The 25,179-nt window shown below is 39.5% G+C and overlaps 2 protein-coding genes across 17 annotated transcripts in view; one reads left to right on the top strand and one right to left on the bottom strand.

Annotated features, from left to right (window-relative positions):
- Positions 1–8,283, bottom strand: part of TMEM266 (transmembrane protein 266) — an 86,660-nt gene extending 78,377 nt beyond the window's left edge. For 2 of the 3 annotated variants that reach the window (XM_040600506.1, XM_040600509.1), the window contains exon 1: positions 8,211–8,283. The gene's annotated coding sequence lies outside the window, so the exon portion shown is untranslated. The remainder of the gene's footprint in view (positions 1–8,210) is intronic. The other variant, XM_040600508.1, reaches the window with a different exon arrangement.
- Positions 1–25,179, top strand: part of NRG4 (neuregulin 4) — a 57,093-nt gene that overhangs the window by 17,006 nt on the left and 14,908 nt on the right. For 4 of the 14 annotated variants that reach the window (XR_005828855.1, XR_005828857.1, XR_005828856.1 and 1 more), the window contains exons 1-3: positions 8,674–8,927; positions 14,369–14,434; positions 18,537–18,630. Coding sequence is in view for 4 of the 14 variants with exons in the window: in XM_040600517.1 (XP_040456451.1) it covers positions 14,425–14,434; positions 18,537–18,630 (104 nt within the window). In the remaining 10 variants the exon portion in view is untranslated. The other 10 variants (XR_005828862.1, XM_040600514.1, XR_005828861.1 and 7 more) reach the window with 8 other exon arrangements.

Here is a 25,179-nt window from a genome sequence, read left to right as displayed (position 1 = left end):
CTGGCACTCCAGGCCTTCCCAGCATTTCAAAGAATCCCTTCATTTACACATCAAAACTCCTCTGCTTTCTGGCAGGATACAAAGCCTGGGTCCCAGCCTAAAAGCAGCACTTCACTATAAAGTTGTAGTCCCTTGCTTAGCTGGAATCACGTTATTTTACCTTCACAACTATTACTTTTTCTACAGCAGAGTAACAGATGCACAAAGATGGTCTCTACCTTTAAACTAAAGATCTCAGATGTCAGCCTCGAGTCACGATGGTGACCTGATCCCGACTTACAAGACCATAAACTACCTTATCAGTTATTTCTGTCTCTCAAGCAGATCACTAAAGGAATTGTTCCTCATTTTCACACTAACATTAGACAAAAACAGCAGTGAGTCAAATTTGGTGAAGATATCCATGAATCTGAACATGTCACAGTTCCACCCATCACAGATTTACCCTTTAACAAACCCCTGAACATTTAAGTAATGTATTTCCAAAAACTTCAATAAAAGTTGTACCTACACTGTGCATTTTAAAAATCCCAACCACTACACACTAAAGTCCTCTGACTTGGAGGCTAAAAGCAAATCTTTGGGGTTTTCTGTGCCTCTGGGGTTTTTCCCTCCTTTTGAGTTGAAAAAAAAAATCCACAGAGCACAAGTCTTTCAACAAAGTACTGCAAGATGCAGCTCAGCAGTGATTTCACAGACCCCACCATTCATTTTCAGACAGCAGAGCTGGCTGTTCTCTGTGATACAAGTACTTACAGATATTCAGCTATAGATCACCAATAGATAGGCCACTGCTGTCATGAGACTGTAATAGAAGCCATTAAATATTTCCTTCTCCCAAAAACTACTCCATATTCCCACTGTCAGCCTAGTTTCACAGCTGTGTACTGAGGTTGGGTTTCCATTTTAAAATACTTAAAAGAATTAATAACACACAGAATATCTGTTTAAAAAGTTCATTCAGAGTAAGCCTCAAATGCAGCTTTTCTTGGAAAACTTACAATGAATTTCTTTCTCATTGCCCGTTTCAGTTTCAGTACAGGACAAAAGCTTTCTAGAAAGCTATCTGCAGTCTTTTAAATTAACCCTTGCAGGAGAAAAGGCAAAAAAATCCCAGTGCTGTGTTAAAAACTTGACTGCCCTTCTGATCAAAACAAAATAAAAACATCAAAGAATGCAGTGAACAAACTCTAACCACTCTCCTCCCCAAAGCCAAAACTATTACCAGCCCATGAGCACTGTCATATCACAGCAGGGTCACTGCAGCACTGTCCTACATGATAAATATGCATATAACAATCAAAAGAGAAGATCCCTGATCTAAATAGCGAGGAAGATTCTTTCAGATAAATTACTTGCTCCTGACTCTCCCACTTACTTCCCAAATTTATAACCAACTCTTCAAGTTTTTAAAAAAATACAGGCTTTTCCATGTGGCTATGTGAAAAACAAACTCTTGACTGACAAAGCAGACGGTGTACAAAAGTTAACATGTATAAAATAAATCGAATTTTAAGATTACCTTTGGAAGTACTCATCTTCAGGTAAAATCTTGCAATATTATAGTACAAATACAGCCCAATTGTTTTTTTCAGTGGTACTCCTCTAGATAACTAGAAGAAAGTTAGGTTATTACAATTTCAATGTTAGTGATGTGAACTCTGATGACAGCAAAAACATACACATTCTCATGCTGCAAAAGGCAGTAAGACTTCTCTTTGCCAGTGTTAATTCTTGAAAGGTAGATGAAGAGTAGTATCTGGATATACCCAAAATGTGCACAACCTGAATTAACGATTCTTAAAAGTGTTGCACTTAATCACTTTAAAAAAGAAACTATTGCTGAACAATGAATTTACTACCTGCTATGCATGTAAAGAGATCACATTACAAGCTTGTCCTAGGATGCAAATTTTTAATTACGTCTATCCAAATTTTTAATTACATATATCCAGTATTACCTATATAACTAAGGTTATATTGAACACCTATCACCATTCACAATGTTCTCATTAAAATGTATTTAGATTGCAAATCCCCTGGGACATGACTTTTATCCGCAGTTGAACAATCTACAGCACGAAGGTCCCAGTCTCTTTTGCTTTAAATACTAGTATAGCATGAATAATTTTTTTAATGTAGAACAATACTGAAATATTCAGAAAGCACCCTTTGTGTTTGTTCTCTGTGCTTAATTCCCATTTACAGTTCAGAATAAACACTTCAGCTGTCATTCTATTAGCAGTTTTAGCTACATAAGAAATTCAAGATGGGGCCAAATTTCCTTGCGTAATGATTTCACAGTAAGTGGCAACCAGATGGACAGCACACTGCCATATGCTCCCCTTTGCTGAAAGGTGGAAAAGTGAACAAATATGAATCAGAAAAAAAGAGAGTGAAGAGACAAATATCAGTGCAGTATGCTCATTAATTCATGCACACATCCTTTCCTACAAGAAACATACACAAACTTCTCCGTTCCTTGTACACCAAGATCTGAATTGCAGGGAGGCAACGGCAATGGTTAGGGGGGGAGCTAGGGAACAGATGTTGTCTCCAGCATAATCACTGCTAGGCAGGTACAGACCTCTGCTACGTCCAACAGCATTACACCGGTAAGAAAAGCCATTGTACAAGCACAGGGGGAAGAACAAGCATCACCGTGGCCCTAATAAAGGGAAGAGAACAAAGACCCTTCATAGCAGTTTGCCTCTCTGGAAGCCAGCACTTGTTCCAACACAGCACCAAGAGCTGAGAGGCTCAGAAGCTGTGCCCACTCTGCAGCCTCCTCTGAATTTCATTTTTTTGCCCACAGAAAACGTACGTCAAAAACTTTTAAGTAAACCTTGATGCTACCTAAGCCTTGCATTGCTCTTTTCAGTTGGAGCGATCTGGCCGTATTATAATGTCTCCAAGGAGTACCTGCCCTTTTGAGCTCGTCCCAAAAATAACACCTTTCAAAGTTAAGCACATCTATTTAAACACACTACTGCTCCCTGCTCAGAAAGTCCTTTTTAAGACCAAGGTGTGGGGTGTGTGTGGGGTGTGGTGGTGGTGAGCATTCAGGTTTCTGCAGGTGGCAGTGGTAACAGAAGAAAAAAAACCCAGTAAATATGTGCAAGAAAAGTCTTTGAGATTGCCTTTTTTGAGACACTTGTGCAAGTTAACACATAAAACTTGACCCATATCTCATTTTACCGTTAAAAAGTTGTTTCCAAATCTAATTTTATCATTCCAGATAAGAACATAATTATTTACTAGATATGGGTTGTAAAATCTGGGCAGATATTATATACAGAGAAAACTTATGGACTGTTTGCTAGCTGAGACACACCACATGCCTCATGTTTCCATCCTGGATGTTTGTTATCTTTATTACAGACAAGGAGCTCTTCAGCTCACTTCAAGAAGAGCTTTAAGTTTGTACCATCACCTAAATCAACTGGTAGTCCAAATTGCGTACTCTTCTGTAAGAAATTATTTGATAGACTCAAACAAAAGTATTTAAGGCAAAATACTAAAATAATTTGACAGCAAGAAGTCTCACCAACTTCAAAAAAATTTGTATTTTGCTATTTTTATATATGAACTTTCATTTTCTATTAGTAGAAGAAGCTGGTAGGCACACTTAAATACCAGACACATAACACTTTACACTACAAAGGCTTTTGCAACCTTTTTGAGAAGCTGTGACACTTGCCTGGTTTGCAGACAGCCTTTGAAGTTCCCTGGAATAACAGGGATGCTCTTTGTCTCATGGCAATCCATTCAAGTTAAGCCGAATCGTTTTCCTATACCTGCTTGCTTTTTTAAATGAAGTATTTGGTGACCTCTCTCAAAAAAAATAATCAAATGGACATGAACGACACCTACACAATGGCTGGGCAGGTTGCACCTCTGGCAGAACAGTGACAGACAGTGCGCTATGAAGCACTTAACAGATTGCTGAAGCAAAGAAGTAGAGAGGCAGGACAGACAGCAGAAAGGAGAATGAAATAGGTCAGACTTTACCCATTGTTCCCCTAGACAAAGAACAGACTCCGAAGGTCCTTCCCCTTTTACCAAATAACCACCTTACCAAGTAAGGCAATTACCTGAACTAGAAATCACTACTGAAGGCTCAAATCCCACTCAGGGATTTGTTAAGGTCAACAAGGGAAATTTACACCTCCATATAATACAGTTTTACCAAAAAGAAAAAAAAAAAAAAAGCTAAACCATACAATACTAAGAGGGGCCATGTTAGAAACTAATTTGCAAGAAGGTTGTTTGGGTTCCAAACTAAGCTCCTGGAAATTAGGAAGCATCATATTTAAAACAACATATGAATTAATACTCCACTTGCATTAATGTTCTTTTTAACTGTTTAGATCACTTACTAATTTTCCTGCAAATCATTGGCTCATTCAGTGAACAAGGTGGTTCACAACATAGAAGTGCATCTGCATAACCCTAAATTAGACATTTTCCGACTTACATGTCTGACTTTACAACCAAATATTTGAACATATACTCAAATATAGTTTCATTTGTGTGTAATGCTATAGATGCACATGGTGCTTTACACGATGTAAGAAAAGAGACAGTAACTGCCACAAAAGAAGAAATCTTACAGTTCAAATGTATCAAAGCAACACTGAACCCTAGACAATATAAAATGAAAGTGAGACAGAGGGAGAACCTCTTTATGCTGAAAATATTACGACTTGAATAAAGCAAGAAGCTGATATTGCATTTTGTAATGCTTAGTTAATGACAAAACTATCATTAGAAAACCTCCATTACAACTTGAGTTTACAAGGCCTGTCTTTAATTATACTCATGCAAAACCAGTGATTTCAACAAGATTACATGGACATGACAGAGCTCATTGCAACCTTATAACTAAATTAAGAATTAAACCCCAATACATCACTCTTGTCAAGCAAAATCCTAAGCCCAGCAAATAGGTGGGCTGAAAGACAACAGAGAGACTGAAGTAAACCTTCCACAGTCTTTCACCTAGCCCCTGCCCCTAACACTTCATCTAAGAACTCGGTGGGTAAAAAGCTTTCAGTTCACCTTGGGCAGGGACTTCCTGAGCCAAAGAATGCACAACAGCTAAGCTCTACCCCACAGTGATAACAAACCAACTTTTATTATTTTTCTCTTGAAGATGGAATTTCACTAAGTATGCTCATGCCTACCTCACTACAAAAATACCCCTAGAAGTATTGAGAGAGTTCCAAATTTTTTGAGTCCAAAAAATTCAAAACTCCCTGTATTCCAACACCACAGATTCCAGACTTACCCCTCATATTATTAAACCTAACAAGAGCGTGGCAAGAAGTTTCAACAGCACACAGTATCAGGACAGAACCAGGAAGGAGAGGAAAAAGAGGAATCAAATCACAACCTTCATCTCACATACCAACTAGCAATGAAGATTCTGCAAATAGCACTTGGTTAACACTTTAGATGTTAACGTATGAGGCAGAAAGGACTGCAGCTCACTATCCTGTGTCAGTATTGGTTCTGCAGTGTTTGTAAGGATAAAGTTTTTTGTCTGTCAAGTAATCCCCATCGGCCAGGAAGCTGATATGTTGAGCATTACTACACAAACATAAACCCCTATATGCTGCTCTTGTCGGTTTTATACCATGTAACACAATTCAGTTAATTGTTGTTCTATTGCTAGGTAATGCAACTACTTTAATACTGATGATATATTACAGGTAAATTTTAGTCATATCAGGATCTCATAGGGCAATGCAGCTTCTCCGCCTAATCTGCATGTAACCACATGTAATAACACTGAAACCACGCTCTTGATGATGCTTGAGGTTTTGCTAGTTCTGCCCTCAGTGCTGAAGGTAAAATCTGTGATGCAATATTACTGCAGTCAGAAACTGCAGCATATAGACCATCAGAGACAAAACAACAAGCTGCCAGGTAGTCAGGTTTCAGAGAGTCACCACTGAATCCAAGTTGGAGTAATAGCACAACAGTAGCGGGGGCCAGGAGAGGAGAATTATAATGAGCAGTACGCATCTTTTACAGGGCACCTTCAGAATTGTAATCACGCATACACGCAACTAACCTTTGCAAACAGGCACAGTGAAAGGGAAAACAGCTATACCATGCATTACGTTCCCCATTTATGCTGTCAGTCACAGTCCGAAAATACTTCAGCTGAGTAGCAGGCATGCACTAGTAGCTGCACTGCAAGCATACATAGCTCACATCTTAATTTTCTTACTGACCTTTTCACAAATCAGTTGGAGTCAAGACCTTCATTTCACCTACAACTCCAGTTCTGAAGCTAGAATAGCTGATGCATATACTCTTGCTACATGTCCTCTTTGCCCACTGTTGTCTTTAGCATAGTTATCACCTGCTAACCACATCTAACTTTTTGTGGAACTTAAACCTCTTTTCACCCTTTCGGCAAAAACTCCACCTTGCACTGAACAGGCAAGCCAATTTTGCAATCTAATGGGCAGCATCAGGACACAGCTGCAAAAATTTCACTTTGTTCAAAAACATACAGGAATGAGTACACATATGCACTGCTTCTGGAATGTGGGCTCCTCACTCACAGAGCCACTTCACTGACTGTAAGCATATTCTTCACAGTGTTTAGGAACTGTAACACAACTGAAGCAGGACGCGCTTGCTTCTTACTCCACATGCTCTGGAAATAAGCAGCATTCCTTCCCTTCTCTACACAGAGTACACCGCCTGGTAATATGGATACTGTTCACAAGATCAAGTCAACAGCTCTTCCCATACAAGATAATTGCGCATAATGTTAATCACAATATCTTGTTGCAAAGTACTTACATGCTACTATTGTATGGTCTAATTTATAATCCTCCCCTAATATGACCGTACTATTAATGACTCTTTTACAAGTGTCCCGCAGGAACTTGCGGCACCTTCACAGGAACTACCAGAAAATCGTTGAGCATCAATACCATCTCACTCAATCCATGCTTGGGTAGTAATGTTGTACTACACATTAAAAACATACAGGCTGCTTACCCTTCTTTTCTTGTGCAAATTCCAGTAATAAGTCTTACCAAACCCCCCAGGACTCCAGACAGTCACATCACAAAACGGCAGTTTCTCACTGTGTTTCTGTACACGACAGGTGCCCATGTTCAGACAAACAAGCCTCTCTGCTGATTGCATTCACAGCTGTAAACGTCCCTACATCATTACTCATTTTACTCCTTTTAGAGAGACAGATTTTTTGCAGCTGTTACAACAGTGTCAGGTGCATGCTCTAGTTAACAAAAGAGCCTGTAGGTCAGTTCGCTCTCAAATCCACACATAAGAACCAAGAAATGCTGCTGAAGTCACATCTAGCAGATGCATCTCCCAACTTCAGCACACTAGAAAAAAAAAACCCATCACCCTAGAAACCACACGTGCTGAAGTACTATTTTCCTTAAGAAAAGTTACTGTGACATGCTATCCCGTTACAGCACATCACTCACAGTTTACAGATTTCACCTCTAGAGATGCCACAAAAAAAGGTCTATTAGGTTCATTACATTTTTGTGGAAGGCAAACAGAAAATTCCCTGGTTAAGAGCAGTCTAAAAGGATTTCAGCTTCCAAAAAGACACTGCGGTTCCTTTTCTCGTTGTGGCAAGCCACGATGCCGCTCTAGGGCAGAGGGTTTCCAAGGCGAGCTGCAGCACCGTACGGATCCACAGCACCCACGGCAGGAGCTGCCGGGGCGGCCGTTCCGCAGAGGCGCTGCGCGGCCGGCGGGCGCTCCCGCAGAGCCAGCGCGAAGCGACTCTCACGCCGCGGCGCTACGCGGGCTGTGTGCACGCGGAGCCGCCCGCGGCCGATACGGGACCCCCGCCGGCTCCTCCCGCCCCCCGCCCGGCTGCCCACCGCTGCGCGCCAACCGCCGCGGCCCGAAGACAGCCCCCCCGCCCCGCGCCGCCACACCGAGCCCGCGGGAGGGTGCCCCGGCCCCGCCGCAGGCCGGCCCGCGGCTGGGCGCCCGCACGGCCCCCCCGGCCCCGCCGCCGGCGAGCTGGCGGGAGGCGGCGCCCGCCGCCAAACTTTCTCCGCCGCCAAAGGGCTCCCCGCGCCCCGTTCGCCGGCGCGGGGACCCCGCCGGGCCGCCCCGCCCGCCCTCGGGGGTGGCCCGCCGCGGCGGCAGGGCGAGGGGCGGCGGCAGGGTCGGCCCCAGGCCGGCACGGCACGTACCTGCTGCCCGCGGCGCCGGCGCCCGCAAAGCCCCCGCTCCGCCGACGGGCCGCCGCGCGCCTCGCGCGGAGCCGGCAGCGGCGAGGGGAGGGGCGGGGGCGAAACCTGCGCGCGAGCCCGCCCGCCCGCGCGCGCCCGCCCTTCCTCCGGGTCGCCTAGGCAACAGCGGGCCCCGCGCGGGCCGGCGGGCGGGCGGGAAAGGGAAAAGGGGGGGGCGGGGCGGTTTAAAGGGGGGCGCGCGCGCGTGCTCGCCCCCATCACGTGGGCGCCTCCGACCCAATAGCGGCGGCGGAGGGCGGGCTCCGTAGTACTACGGGACGCGGAGGGCGGGGCAGGGCGGGGAGGGCGGAGCGGTGCCGCGTCCCGCCCCGGCCGGTCCCCTCATGGCGGGAGCCGCCGCGTCGATCGCCGACCCCCGGGACAGGGCGGGCAGGTGGGAGCCGCGGTATGAGGAGGGGCCGCGGGCCGCCGCAGCACGCTGGCGGTGGGGCCGGCTCCTGTGGCGCGGCCGGGGCCCGGCGCAACCGCCTCGCTCGGGGCCCGCCCGCGCCTCGTGCCGCCGTGCCCCCGGAGCCGCCCGCGTTGCATAACGGCGCGCACCGCGGGCGGCTGCCGGATTACACGGGGCGGATTAGAGATTACGTTGATTCAGCAGATTGTCCGGTGCATGTCTGGGAAAGATTACACCAGCAGAGTTAAGAATACCCATTTGCTGTGGTAAGCTGCGGCTTAAGTAGAACAAATTAACTCAATACAAAATTGGGGGGGGGGGGGGGGCGGGGAATAATAAAAATACCCCAAGGTTAAGAACATGCTTTAAATGAGCAAAACGAAAAAAAGAGGTTGAAATTCAAGTTTTAACAGTTCTTTACCATATGCTGAGCTGCTGTGCAATAGCTGGTGATGGCAGCCACCAGTTACTACCGTCCAGACGATGTTTGGCTTCAAAAAAAGCAAAATCAGTACTGGGATGCCTAGTTACATTAGCTTCCTGAGGACTCCCATGTAAAAATAAGTGTTTAAACTCTTTTGATAGATATTTTTTAGTATCTTAAAATTACTAAAGTGATACCGATCTGTTTAATGGAATGTCCATGTGCTAAACCATCTCCTTGTATGCCGGTTTGTAATACACATTTTTTGAGTTCTGATTTTTGGATCTGAGATTACTGACATCTGAGAGTTGACATTCTCATGGGCGCTCTATCTACCACTGAGATAGGAATAAAAATTAATCACACAGTGAAAACCTGTAAGTTGTATGACTTTTCAGTTGATTTCTTAGAGAGTTCAGGGATGAAAGCAAAAGTGCTGTAGGAGAAATCAGTAAGCACACAGAATGAAACAATAGTGTTGTGGGGTTTTTTTTCCAAACTTGATAGTGATTTTTTTTTTAATGTAGATGTCTTCTAAAATTTATCACTTCCCCTGCATGAGCACACACAAGCTCATGACTACCTCAAAATTACAAAAAAAAAAAAAAAAGAAAAAAAAAATTACTACAGTACTTACGTTTGACAGAGGCCTCAACTGAAAGGTAGCTTTGCCAACTTCCGTATGAATATCTCATACACTAGAACTGGGGTTTCGGGTGGGAATTTGCAGTTGGTTGCAAACTACTTGCAAAATTTTAGCAATAGAAAGTTTTCCCTTAAATTTACTGTAATGTCTCACATTGTGATTTCAACATTGTGACAACAGTTTTATCAGCTGGTTTAGTATATTATTAATCCTAGACATAGGTCAGCGGATAAAATCAGAATGTAAACCTTTTGCTGTAGGCGTTCCTAAGACAAGAAGACTCAGTCATTTGGTGTCATTTCAGAAAACTGTCATGGAAAGAATTTTTAATATCTGGATTCAAAAAGTTCATCTGTCAATCATAAGCATGCTGAGACTTGCAAGCCATTTGGCATCAGCCCTTGATTCTGTCTTTTGTTACAGTTCCTTCATGTTATGGCTATCCCATCTTAAAAGAAACTCTCAGTGTGTGAGTAATGCATTGTCCTTACACAAAAAATTGTAGTATCTCATCTTGAATTCTTCCTTATTGAGATTTCCATTTGTTTCAGGCAGTTTGATTATTTTTTTTTGATGCCTGATGATTTTCAGTGCTAAAATCAGTTATGAGCTTCATATGTGAGGGTACTAGAAGTTACCGCCTAGATAAGCACGCTCCTTTTAACAAGACCTCAGGACAGTTCCTGGCTCTTGGAGAAAATAAGAGGTGTGGTTGGCAAACTACTTGATAGATATCAAGGACACATCTCAGAAGGAAATTTATGTGTAATTAGCAGATAGTGCAATTTTATTTTTTTTTCCCTTCATAGTTTTCATAACACAAATATTTGAACTCAGTATTGGGGCAGAATGAGATTTTACCTCTTGGATCTTAAAAAAAGAATACACAAAGCAGTAAAATCCCGTTCTTGAAAAGAGCTGTAAGGTGCGACTTAATCTAAATGAACAAACAATGTATATTTGAAATAGCCATGTGACTGAAATGATCTTTAATTTAGGGGAGAGTTTATTTAGAGATTAATTTTAAGAATGTTTGAATAGCAAAGAACCATAAAACAAAACCTAAATCATTGTTCAGTGCTTTCTTTTTATCTGCCTGTGCTCATTAAAACTTCCAGTTATCATCTTTTGGGGATACTGCATCTCACAGCTGCTTAGAATAGTTAGCCATGAGAAGTACACAAAACTATGTGGCAATAAGGATTCTGCGTGAAGGGGAGTAAAACAGGTTAAAGACAGATCTAATGAGTCCAGAAGAGTTGTTCCAGCCAGCCTCCAGTATGGCCAGATATTAGCACGTTTTTTTTTGCTGAAGAGCTGAACCCATTGCAATTTTGTGACTGAGCACTCAAGTCGCCCAGAAATCCAACAGCAGTTCCCAAAAAAGAAATAAATGTATTCTTTCCCTTAGTGTTTTAGTGCCCGGGAAGCACTAGGCTATATGAATTTTCCTTTGTTGGCCCACTTTAATCTATGGCTTCTCCGCTACAGAATAGTAACCCAGTATTTCCGTCACGTTTCCAGAATTCAGTATGACACACGCATACACATAGAGCTCATGCTTCATTCAGCAAAGTACTGGAACATACTTTAAAGTGATTTAAGATATGGTTAACTCTAAACATGATTTAAATCCTTTAAAGCCCTTGTTAACGGATTCAGACTACAGAGATAAAGATGCCCAGGAGTTTCAAGTAATTGAAGAGGCTGAAATAGTATATATAGGTATATATCAGTACACAGGTGACCTAACTTTAATGTATAAACTGTAATCTTTCAAACAATATATTGCGATTATTAATATCAGTTCAGATGACAGATGTCAGGAAAAGGGTAGTACTGATCTGAAGATTTTTCAACAAGCTGGCACAAAGCAAATTAGGCTATATCTTAAATTTCAGATTAAAATATTCTAACTTGATTCAATGTATGCAAAATAAACATTTGAGCATTCATAGAACTGTATTTTTAGTTTCTGTGAGCATAAGCTACAGCTGTGTCTTAAAAGAAGATAAAGAATTTAGAAAGTGTTAGGTAGATGCACAAATTACCTCTTTTGTTTCTAGTACGGAAAAAACTTCAGTGCACAGGTAGATGTCAGCAAGTTAGAATCAAGTTTAGCAACAATTTCTTCTATAGCATTTCATTTTCTTTACAATATATCAGCTTACTTTTCTAATGAGATAGAGAGTCTGATATAATCCTTTTTAGGACACTGATGCATACTTGAACTTCTGTTCGGAGTGCAACAAACACCCTAGAGAAAAACTTATAAATACATGACTACCTCATTAGTTACTTTTCAGTCTTTTTTTTTAAAAAAAAAAAAAAAAAAAAAGCCAGAGCTGTGAATCGTGTCAGCAACATCTCTTTTGAAAGTAATCTTTAGACTCAAGTTGTGATACTTATCGTCAGGACTTAAAGCACAGAATTACACACATACATCTTCTTGCACTATTTAGGAAGTATTCTCACTTCCTTCCTTTGCCACCCTGTTTCCTTGAATATGCAGGCAATAAAGTTTGAAAATAAACTATTAGTAGTCCCATAGCCTTCCTCTTTGTTTTGCTCTTGTTCTCTACAGTCGTCTCAGAAACAATTTGTAGTACATGTAACAATTAGTCCTAGTCCAAACAGCTGATGAGGTGCATAGCACATCCGTTTAACACACGCTGGTGAAGTAGAAAACGGTCAGCTTCCTCTAAGGAATTTTATGCTGCATCACTGGATTCAAGCATCTCCTGAAAAAGTTTAACTTATACCAGCAGCAGCACCACAGAGATAGGGAGATGCATACTGACAATAAGATGAAGGAAAGGAGATGTGAGAACTCCTTTTTGCAGTAGCAAAATCAAATTTTTTTGTCTGTTCAAGGACCCATATCCTAAGTAAATGTGGTAAAGGAGCTGGTCTGAAATTAAGGTTATATATCCTGTTAATATTTTCTGTTGAGAGCTATTGGATATTACACAATTTTGTGGAATATTCCAAGAACAGGGAAAATAAATTAAAAAGGACTGCTTGCTCCAATAAAATAGAAATTTAAATCAGATTTTTGACTGCTGCATGTAATATTTGTATGATGGAATTTATATATACTGCATTATGTGAATGTTTTGAATTCAGCAATAAACTGTAGTATTGGTAACCCTAGAAAAGCATGCGAGTAATTCTGTGAGCATAACGGGGCGTTACCCTGTCCTGTACTTGGCCTCTGTATGCACGTTTGTCTTTGTTGTGACCTCACCCACATTGCACTATATGTAAACGTGAAGCCTTTTTAACAGCACATATACAATCCGGATCTTGCCTGCTAAAAACAACCATCTCCAGGACAATGTAATTCTTTTAAAAACAGGATTACAATTCTGAAGTAGATCGGGGCTTTTTGTTTCTTTGTGCCACATGCCATGTTAATAGTACTTGGTTGTGTACACAAAGTAAACAAAGTTGCATGTCTGCAGACAGCCCAAGAGGACAGCCTTTGGGTGGGGACCTTGCTGTTACAGCCCAGTATCGCAGGGAACTGCCATTTCAGATTTTCTGGTATGGACAGGACGCTTAAAGAGCTAGAGAAGCCATCTGAGGTCCTGTGAAAAACAGAACTGTGTGCTTATACAGTAAGTACAAATGCATTATACCTTTTGAAACAGGCCTCTACAGAGTTGCCTTTCTATCACTAAAAGTTGAAGTATAAGCAATTATTTTTGGTAAAGCTGGTAATTTATTTTATTTGATCATTTAATGGGAAAAAGTATTTCTTCCAATATAGGACAGTTTGCTCAAATATTTATGTACGCCTTAAGGTATAATTAAGAAAAAAAAGAGCAAATATTAAAAAAGATCTATTGCATTAGGCTTGTTCAGTAACCTTTTTGGTACAGTAAACCTCGACTATATCTTACAAGAAGACAGAATATAACAGCATTAGATCGTTATAGAGCTAGCATATCTACAGAGTAAGTTTCTTTTCAGCGATGTCAAGTGAAGATCGGTTTCTGTCCAGGCAGAGAGTTTCTATTCCATATTTAAAAAATAATTGTACAAGTCCTGACCTTGCTGAGTTCTCCTAAATTCACGGTTTATATTAGTAATTTCACCTGACATCCAGACATGAAAAACACTTAAGTAAAACACACACATTCTCTCTGAGAAATTATAAATTGGGAAGCTGGTTTTTGTGAAATGCAAGAATTCTAACACCAACGTCTTCCCTGACTGAATAATTACTAGTCTGAGGACTGGTTCAATTGTATGCACTGTCTTTCAATGTATTTTCAAGGTACAAATGTCAATTTAATTTGCTAGCTAGAAACAATAACGTATATTGCCTAAAATCATCAAGTATTACAATTCTGAATAAGCATGGCAGTTTCAAAAAGGTATTCATTGTTTAAATGTACTTTAGTGTGAATTTGGTGTTACTCTGTGGAGTTCACTGAACTTGACAGCAGACTTAAATGTTTGCCATTAACTGTGAATTAACAGAACTCACATCTAATATAAGTGTATTACTGTCAAAATACAACAAATGTCTTAGCAGCAACACTGAAAGATGCATTCCAATAGCTGTTTCTACAGGGAAAAAAGTCACTAGGATTAAAAATGACGTGCTAAATTTGCATATTTGTCTTTAGGTGCTGTTTTAGAAGAATAGCCTCTGACCAAGAATAAAAATTGTTGTTGGAATAATATGCGAACAGGTAATTTCTTCCAAGTCTTTACTTCAACGTGTATACATATATAATTAGAATTCATTAAAATTGCATTGATTTTGACAGCTGCCATTGGGATTGTCACAACTGCTCCATAGGGCTGTCATCACTTACTAGTCAGTGAACTAGTTCACCAGTCAGGGGTACAAATGCTCTAAGGAGATGTTTGCTTTGATCAATCCTAGTATTTCATAGTTCATGACTGACTAGCATGCACTCCAAAGTTGCTTACAAGTGAGGAAGCATGCATCAGCCTCTTTATCTTCTGTCAACCTTTCCCATTCCTCCTCCTTCCCTTTTTGGTTTTAGCAGACTTCAGGATTAGACAGTCTCTAGTATTTTAGCCTCTGGATTAGGCAAAATAGCTGAGTCAACATGTGGATTATCAAGGCTGGCTTGGTTCTTTGGGGGTGAAGGCAGTGTGGAGCCTTTATTTGTTTTTCTTTTTAATAGATAGGACAGTCAGGTTACAAAAGTTTAAATGCAAACAGACAAGATAGTTTAAGGGCAGGGTTTTGTGCATGTCCTCAAACAGAATAATTGAGAATCAGTGTATTTAGAGACTGCTGTTACATTTGCCAGTTTTAAGTATTCGCAGTCCAGTATTGGAACAATTTTGTTTCATTCCTCTTCACTTCTCCCAAAGAAACCTGACTTTTTTAAAAAGTAACATTTGTGTCCTACTTCTCTTTATTTAATCTCTCACTTAGAAGGACATATCAAATTACATATATAGATATACATTATGTAGAACATACGTTGATAGAGTTTCTACAGTCATATTAATTGAAAAGCTAAATCTTTTGTTGTTGTTTTTTTTTAATTGCCCATCACCACTTGACTTGTTAAACTTTTCTATCTTGATTATGGTAGTCTGAATGTAGTATACATTTGACTTTCAAAGCATACCATTTGCATTTTTAGATTAATATAATGTATTGACTTACCTCATGAAAAATCATAACACATTCACCAATGCTAATGTAATTGGATTTTGGCTTGAATTGAACTCCTTCTGATTCTCCAGTATACTCTTTTGCATCACTGACTATAAATTTAAAGGGATAAACTGTTGCTTTCATACTTTCCTGTCTATAAATACAGATCAGTAGCTTTCAAATGAGGTCCAAACTACTGTATTTCAGTGAAGTGTACAATACTAGAGTACAATAGTACTCTATAGAAATAGTACTCTATAGCAAGTCCACTACTAGTAGTAATTAATGTGGTTTTTTAGTGTTAGAGCTTCCTAAATTTTCTTCTATTCACTTTCATAATTTTCTCGTCTTTGTACTGCATTACCCTGGTACTTTCAATAAGTAGTAGCAAAGTATTAATACACAAAGTAGAACTAATGAAAAGCACAATTGGATGGAAAACGGGGCACCTGATCTACATGGACATAGGTGTTCCTTCAAGTATCTCATTACCGATAAAATTAAGGTTACCATTTTTCCCTTAGCACTGGAAAGAAGTCTCTCTCTAGAAAGAAATAGCCTATAGAGAAATTGCCTGTAACTACAATCCAAAAGGTTTTGAAGGCTTCCTAGGCACTTTTTGTTCTCTCTCTCCACCTCTCTCACTTTTCTTTAATAGGCCTAAGACAGTGCCTGAGGCCAGAACAGAAGTGTGGAGTTGGGCTGCAGAGCTGGTCCTTCATACACAGATCACACCCTAACAGTGAGAGAATGATTCTCCCAAATGTTCTGAGACCTGAATGACTTGAGGCATTTAGTTTTATTCAGTAGCCTACCACTATGCCAGTGTGAGACAGGCCTACTCCTGCATAAAGGCGAAGAAAAGAAATAGAACTATAAGGCGGGATTTTAAGGAGGTTAACAAGTTTTCATTAATTGTCATGAGAATTTCTTTGAAGGCTTTCCATGAGCTGTCTAAAGGGATTTTTCTGTGTGACCTACCTTCTGTCATGTCACTTTTCTGTCTGGTAGAATTTCAACAACACTTAACTCCCTCGGATGCTTAATAGAGTTGGGAGCAGGTCAAAGTTGAGAGTTTTGCTTTTTCTCTCTTGGTTCTTATAGTGAGGTATATATATATAGGTATAGATACCCAGATATACTGTTCCTGTATTCAGTAGCCTCTCTTCATTTAAGGAAGGATGTAGCCTTCAATGAAATTACACTGTCACAAATGTTCCACTGTTGTGTTTGAATAGACTGAAGTAAAGTAATCTGGAGTTCTTGTTTAAAAACCTGCTTGGTTTTTTCTGTTACCATTTTATTCCTATTGCAGTTATGCTGTTACCCATGCAAAAGAATTTTAGAAGAGTTTTAATACTGAACTTTCAGTAAATTAATTAACAGTAGACAAGCAGAGAAAGCTTCAGAGTTAAAATAAATTTCCATTTAACTTCTAACGAAGTAGGGCAGAACACACATTTCTGTTATGCCACATCCTAAGCCAATGCAACAAGGTCAAACATGAGTAATTTTTCTCGCCTTACATCCCCCTTCCTCCAACTCCCTAATATATCTGCACACATGCAAAAAGGTCCAGTTACCATTTGGATGCCAGTATTTTGATAACATGAATGTGAAACCGAATTCCCATTGAGCTCTGTGGTATAACTGACTTCATCTTAAAATAATATAAAGACCGTACTCACACTCCTACGTCAATATGTTGTCATAAAAATGGAAGAATATATGAAAAGACGGGAGACTGGAATTATTAGAGGTGGTCTAGAGGACAGCACGATGCACAGTGTTTTTGCTGCACAGGTTTAGAAGTAGCTAAATTTTTCTGTTACTCTTGGAAAAGTCAGGTTTCTTTTATATACAAAGCTGTAACAGATCTCTGCCACTGAACGTCTTATGGCCACACTCCTCACTTTTTTTCTGCAGGAAAAACCCTAACTCTTTCCTGAAGGACAAATAAAAAACCTAAAATCTTGATTCCTCTTAAACAACACTATATTTTGTATAGAACATGGCTTCTGTACATAACCAGTGAGACAGCAGAATTCTTATTTTCAGAACTTCTGGGAGAAATAACAGCAAAAACAACACCAAAAGTGTGAGGTAACACATGATTCTCACACCTGTGATGCCAGAAGACTGCTCTATTTTGCTTGTGATTGAGATATTGTGGTTTCATGAGATTGAAGAATATAGAAAAAATATATATCCATATATATCAAACCAGTTACTGATGCATTATATGTATCATAAATATATGCAGTCCAACTTCCAAATTTAGACTGCTTTCAGAAAGAGTGAAATGGTACAGTTAGATATTCTTTTTAAGCATAAAAACACATGGACAACTGCTGCTACAAGTGCCAACATTCGTATCCTGTATTTGGGGGTTTATTAGAACACCTAATTGTGTTTAACACATGAACAATTCATATAAGAAGCCTACTGAGTCAGGAAAAAGCTTTTCTGAGATCTGTGGAAATTAACATTGTAACAGGCAGTCTTCTGCATAAGTGACACTTCATAGGCTAGCTCCTCTGTTAGTTGTTAAAAATTGAGGTGGGAAAACCTGGCGGTGTCTAGCTGCGCTATGATGCAGCTCTTAATACAACCTGACACAGTCTCAGAATGTCCTGGTCCACACCTGAGACTATTCTGGGTTTATCTGTACCGACTCCCGTTCTCTCACAGAAGCTAGTTAAGCTAAAGATAGTTTGTGGTGCTGGAACAGGACAAACCAGACTTCATATAGGTCATCATATGAGTCACTCAACTTGGTATGGCTTGTGGTTGTGAAAGGCAAATGAAGTAGCGGAGAATTCAAAAGTTCCTCTCACTGAAAGAGAAATTTTGCATTTATTCATAGAACAAGTGCTTCATGATGTCTAAATTTTTGATCTTTTTGCATATCGTTAAATGAAACAATTCTGCAAGACAGATAGTGCTCTGTGTTGCTGGCTTGGAAGGCAAGACTGATACCTTATTTGTTCATAGAGTGGTTTTGTTTGTATGTGGTGGTTTGTTTTGGTGGTTTTGATTTTTTTTTTTAAGGAAGCCACCCTTACTCCCTGAAAGTATAATTAAGATCTTTTATTGATAAAAATACAGAAGTCTCTATTTTTCTTTGTGTTTATTTTGGTCTTATTTTTAAGATCATGAAGAACTCTGTGGCACCAGTTATGGATCTTTTTGTCTAAATGGAGGGATTTGCTATATGATTCCTACTGTATCCAGTCCATTCTGCAGGTCAGTGAAACTAAAGTTTGTGTGTTTAAGAATTGGACAGTAGCTGCCTAAAGACTATTTCTCCATTTTGCTTCTTTAAGAAACTACTGTTAAAACATTACAGAAAAGAAAATACCTAATACCTACGGCTGTTCCAAATTCAGCAATTCATGCTCAGATCACTTATGTAGCTTGCAGAGACATGACAATATGAGAAGAATAAACGTGTATATTTGGTGCATGCTTGTTCGACAGGTGCAACCGCACTCAGTTATGTATGCATTCAGGATGTTATCTATATTTAGAAACATATTTCCTCCCTTCATTACAATACAGAAAGGAACAAAATACCCTTTGCCTTATGAATATAGACTGTAGGAAAGGCATACAGAAAGGCAATGTACATCCCTAGTTTTCCTTCCAGATGAATTATATTGCAAAAATTCTTATAACATAAAATGGCCTGACCTGAACAAAGTGAGAAAGTGCAAAAATGAATATGATCTTGTAAGGGGGAAAAAGAATGTAGTTCAAGACTTACTGTTATCTGAGTCTCACCAAAACACTCAAAGGGCAGCTTTACAGTGACAGCCAAAGACGACTTGAAGACCACAAAGAAATATCAAGGCAGCAAATGTAGATACTTCTTACACCATTTGTTGATGGGATTGTTCTTCTTTTTGAAGCCCATGTAGCACACTGGAAAAGAAGCGCTTCCTATTTTTGCATGTGGATAAGTTTCCTGCATAACTACAGCCCTATCCTTTTATTTTCTCATTTACCAAGACATAAGAAGATGCTAAATTAAATTCTGATTTTTCATGGTTCTGCATTTACTAATTCTGAGTTATTCATCAAAATAAATCATGGTTAATTTAATGGTTTTACTTAACATAGTAATAGATATTCAGACATGTATTACATACACTTAAGGATATTAGCTTTTTTTCTTCTGTGGCAACTTCTGCTCCCTCTTCAATTTTAAGCTATAGCTGATGATAACTGGATGAAACACTTGAATAAGGAAACAAAATTTTCTGACATCCTTAATTGAAGTCTTTCTTTTGTTTGGCACAGATCATTTTAAACATTTGAACTCAAGCATGTAAACTCACCTAGTAGATGAGAGAAGAGGAAAATTTGTCGTAAATGCTAGCTGGAAAAATACATACAGCATATCACTGTCCCTAAGCATATTGTCCAGTGTCATACAATGAATCAGATCCAGGAGTGAGGATAAAGCTTGGAAGTGCTGTATGATGACAATTCTAATTGCTAAACCTTGCAAGCTTATCCAATGTAAAATGAATACTACACACACAAAAAGTAAAATATGTTGAAGTACATGAGCGTTTTTTCTAGAAGGAATCCCATAAGCATTTTTTCTAGAAGGAATCCCATATTATTGATACTAAAGTACTTAAATGAAAAAAGAATGGTCAGACTAAACAGCATCGGTTACACAATTTCAAAGTGCCCTCTCAACTATTGCTGGACTGTGTAATGAGGAAGGTGTATTTGATGCAATAACTGTAAATATGAAGTAACAAATAGAACAAATCATTCTTCAGGAGCACAAGCTAGTCGGCACAGATAATTTCCGCTTTAAAAGGGCTCCAAATGAAGTAATTTGTAATTCAGGTACTAGAAGATTTTATAATCTGCTGAAGCAGAAAAGTAACATCTTGAGAGCATTTCTGTTACACTCAGGCAATCTTATTGCATTTAAATTATCAAGTATTTTTCTTCTGTATCTAGTGGTTGATTATGAAGTTACAGGGGTTTAAATAGCAGCATTCTATTTAAGCATGTCCTCATTCTAAACATGTTCCTTAATCAGTCAGAGAAGGCTAATTATAGATGAGAAAGGTTTTGTTTACACACAGATATCTTAGTAATCAGCAATGATGTGAACAGAAACAACAGAAAAAATGCATCACTATCCAGCAGAATTCAGCAAAATATTTGGTGCTTTGGAACTTGAAGACTGGCATCATCACATAGTTGCATAAAGTTTCTTTGATGCAGGTTTCTGCCAAATCCCACCTAAAGCTTCCAAGTGTTCTCAAATTATCATCTCCTACCAACAGGAAAATTGCATCAGTTGTGGAATCAAAGGCTGAATGATCATTAGCGCAGCATTGATTAAAAGGGGGAATAGAACAAAAAGAGACTAACAAACTGTAAAAATACCTTAAAACACATTTGCCTTAAAGAATGATGCCAAGTTACATCGTTCTTTAGAAATTTTGTAGCATGCTAACAAATTAAGAGCCACTGTTTACTTTTGGAATTTCAGGGGTTTTTACCATTCCAAAATGAATAAATATAGATAGATACATAGATATACACATACACACAAGGTAGAGATTTAATAGAAACAAAACATTAGTTGATTCCCATCCCCTGTGCAACATTAGCAGATTTTAAATACGGCTGATGTGTGTTAAAACATGAAGTTGCGCAGCTGCCATCTTACCTCATTCCTGACAATGTGTTAAATGATCTTAGCAGCAAAAGGCACACCTGTCACCATAAACAAGATGAGCTTCAAACCCAGGAATGCTCAAATGTACTAAATAAACATGCAGCAGAATGGAGAAGGATGGAAAAGCAGCTGCCTCAGGTGTATCATTTAACATGAGGCTGAAAGCTGTTTGCCTCAGCACCTGATGCACAGCTGTCCCATAATCACTAATTAATGCAGTGCAGAGTTAAGTGAAGATCTTGTTTGACAGGAAGCTCCGGTCCTTCCCTTTTGTCTTACACATGGCAGATTTCTGAGAGCCTTCTTTCTGTATTTCAGCCAAAATACAGATGGTGTGAGACCACACAGACACAGCTCCTCTGCTTCCGAGGGCAGCACACACAGAAATCAATAGTGAATGCTCTCCTTTTGAGGAAGGGATCATATTCTGCAGAGGACAGTGCATTCAGACCAAATAGTGCAAGAGACAAAGACAGAGGCAGACCTCCCTGAAATCCTTGTGTGTGATTAAAGGGTATCTCTGCATTCCCCTTCCTTTGCTTCTACCCTAACACAAACTCTTCTCCACCTTTCCTATACTAATCCAGTAAATGCTGTGCAAATTTCTTCTATGACTTTCTGTATACCCCATCCTTGTCTGGCTCCTTCTCCAAGATGGGTCCTTCATTTTCTTTTTAAACGTCCCTACAAGTGGTGTACTTGCTGTGCCATAAGCCTTCAGAATATACATGCTGCAAGTTGCCAGTGAAGGGCTTCCCACTCATCTGGGCTTTTCTTCTTTCTCTGCCCCTAAAACTAAACTTTCATACATCCCAGGCTCTTCTGGAAACAAAGTGTCCAATTAGTATTTTTCAATTCTGCTTTTAGCTTGAATGGTAGGAACAAAAGTTAAGACTATGCACCAAAAGTATAGACAAAAAAAGTTAGTCATTAAGATTTATTTTTAATGGGACATAAAAAATAAAATGCAACACTAGGTTATGTGTTTGAAAAGTATGTGAGCAGAATTACCAGATACTGTAAAGCTTGCCACATAAACACATAGCTAAGGGAGTTCTAGGGGAAATAACCCATTCTTTCAATTTTTCTCCAGTAGTAGCATTCTTATTTTACTCTGTATGTGAATACAACTTCAGAGTAACAGTTTTGAAGCTCATCTGAACACAGAACTTTTAAAAAAGCTGCTTAGGGCTTCCAATTAATTTTGCTATTGCTTATTCACTTCGGCTTTAAATTCTTTTTCATACCTATTAGATGCCCTTATAGTGTATAGATCTGGACAATATTTAGGACCCTGCTACAGACTGAAGATTATGGTGATTTTTTGAAGCTATCAGCCATGTAATCTGAATTGTATTGACAAGCAGATAATTTTTCAGCTTTTTCCTGCTTGGAGTTCTGTATTTACATGCAAGTAATTTTTATACCATGAAGCATCAGCTTTTCCCTGATGAAAAAGAAGAATAAACAAAACCTGAAGTGAAAACGCCTGTAGTGTAATACTAAGCAATGGGAGGCTGTGCATATTTGACTCAAATCCTACTTCTATTTTTAAAGTCTGTCAGATACTTGCTTATGACACCCACCTTAGAGTCTGGAAGAGAAAGAAACCTTACCTTCTTACCTAAATCAGACAGGCAGTAGATCACTTGTACTGTCTCATGAACTGCATCTGCAAACGAGACAGCAGTAATGCCTTCTTATAAGGGGGCTGTTATGCTTACATTTTAGTAACTGATTAGATTGTAAAGGATCCATATAATTGCAGACCCACTGGTCATCTCCTGACATCTTATCCAGTGCCATCTATTTCCTTCTGCCTTGCATTGATGCTAATACAGATCATTTTGATTAATATCCTATGTTGAAAGAGGCTGTGGATTTCTGTTTACCTGTATTGCATTAGTGTTTTGTGTCCAGCACAGCTCCTATACTATGTTTGTATACAACAGTTAAGGCTGGCTCATCTCATCTGACAAGAGGTGTGGGCGTGTGTGCAGGCATCTAGGAAAGCAGAAATCTGGATGTCATCTGAAAATGGGAGTTTCTGGTCTCACAGCTTTTCCTCAAACATTTGAAGGCTGTTCTCTTTTAAGTCTGATCGAATTCAAAATTATAATTTCTTAGAGGAGGAAAGACCTTTTTTTCCCATTTTAAAAATCAACTCTGGAATGCTACATAGTAGGATCATTTAAAGCCAACGCACAGCATGGGCTGAAACAGCAGGCAAACACCATATAGATGATGTTGTGCAAAGCAACACCTGGCGTAGTGACCACAAGACTTAATCAGCTTAACTTTCTCTTACTATAGCCTAGAAGCAGGCTTCTCTGTTTTTTGCACTCATTCACTCAAGTACAAAGCACAGTTGCCTGCCATATGTGCAACTGCAAATGTGTCATGTTTAGCTTGTGCTCTACTTTTAGGCATCTGTTATAAACAAGATAAACTATGAGTTGCTACTTATTTTTAAGGCTGTGTATAGTAAGACTGACTACCTCTAGGAGACGCTATGTAGATACCGTCTGCCTGGATTATGTTCATAGCCCACATGCTTGTTAGAGGCTACTTTTCTGTCTGGCTTGCAGTCACTGTGTATGTAACTCCACGGAAATTACTAGAACCCTCCTAATGCAACACGATAAGCACATCTTCTGAGGGAGTTCCACTGCTAAGTCCTGAAGTCTGCTTATTTTCTTTCCCACCAATTTTAGGAAAGGACTTAGGGTAGAAACCTCTCCCTCTCTTGGTCGTCTTAAAGCATCGGTTGCTTCTATATTTGACGTAGTCCTTCACCTGTTTGTACACCAGCACCAATGACTTCATAAAAGCTTGTGCAAGCCAATATTTGAACATCTGGATTTTCAGAAGTGCCCTAACTGTAGCAGAGACTGGTGGTAGGCTCACATGAGCTATAATTTTGTTTATTTAAATACAACCAAGATATATCTCATCTCATTGTTGCTGCTGCTATGAAAACCTCCATAATTTTTAGGTTATATGACAGTATTTTCAACACAGCATGGAATCGCTTCCAGCAAGTGTGTCAACAAGTCAGCCTAGAGAAAGTGAAGGTAGCTTTGCAATCCTCAATCCGTTGAACACAGTTAAACAGATACTGTCTGTTACTAACAGATACTAACTGGCAAGTCATGGAAAACATGTTTCTAAAACTTTTTTTTGTTATATCCAGGAAGAATTAATAGGTTGAGCATCTAACATGTTTCAGTTTTGCATGTGCTTTTTTAGTGTATGTCTGTTTCCCTTTGCTATAACCTTGGATTCATACTGGCTATAGTTTCCCCCTTACAGTCTTAGGCCTTCTGGCTGCTCTTGAGGGCTTGTGGCTACCTTAAGCATCTGGTTCCATTTTCTGTTTAGTAGAAAGTGGCCACAATCTCAATGATCCTCTTGCTACACTGCCATCACATTCCCACTTTTTTCCCCATGGTCTTCACAGAATATGAATATGACTTCCATGCACTCTACTGGATGTCAACAGTTCTCTAATCCTAGCCTTTTACCTAGTCCTATTTGCAACTCTCTTCATCTAGGACTATCTTCTCTTCCTCCTACTTCATTTTTCTCTTTAGGCGACTGACTTACTCCCTTTACACCCATTCTCTAGAACTTTTCCATGAGTCTTTGATGCAAAAACCCTTTTCTTTTCCTTCCTGTATAATTTTAGCCTTGCATTAGTCTCCAGTTTTCATTGGTATTCAATACTTCTATGAATTTTATATCCCATTTTCTATCCCTGTTATTCTATTCAGTTCTTCAAAGCATTTCTCTCACACTTGCTAGAGAACAATGCCCTAAACTACACTTCTCAAAGTATTCTACACTATTTCAGAAATAGGCCACTGAAATGCCACTATACTTACTGTAAATATCTGGGACATTATCTCAAGCAATCAGAGCAGTCCTTCCTTCTCCCAGCAGTCAAACATAGGCATTTTGAAAAGTGTCCTTAGTAAATGGTGGCTGTTTGATCAGTTGCACAGCTTTTATATACAATAATAATTAAATCTTTTTTCTGGTGTCTAAATCTTCTATTTTATTCCCAAAGGCAAAGAATTGAA

Source organism: Falco naumanni, chromosome 7 (genome assembly GCF_017639655.2).
Source record: "Falco naumanni isolate bFalNau1 chromosome 7, bFalNau1.pat, whole genome shotgun sequence".
Lineage (NCBI taxonomy): Eukaryota > Metazoa > Chordata > Aves > Falconiformes > Falconidae > Falco > Falco naumanni.
This window is presented reverse-complemented; position numbering and strand designations above follow the sequence as displayed.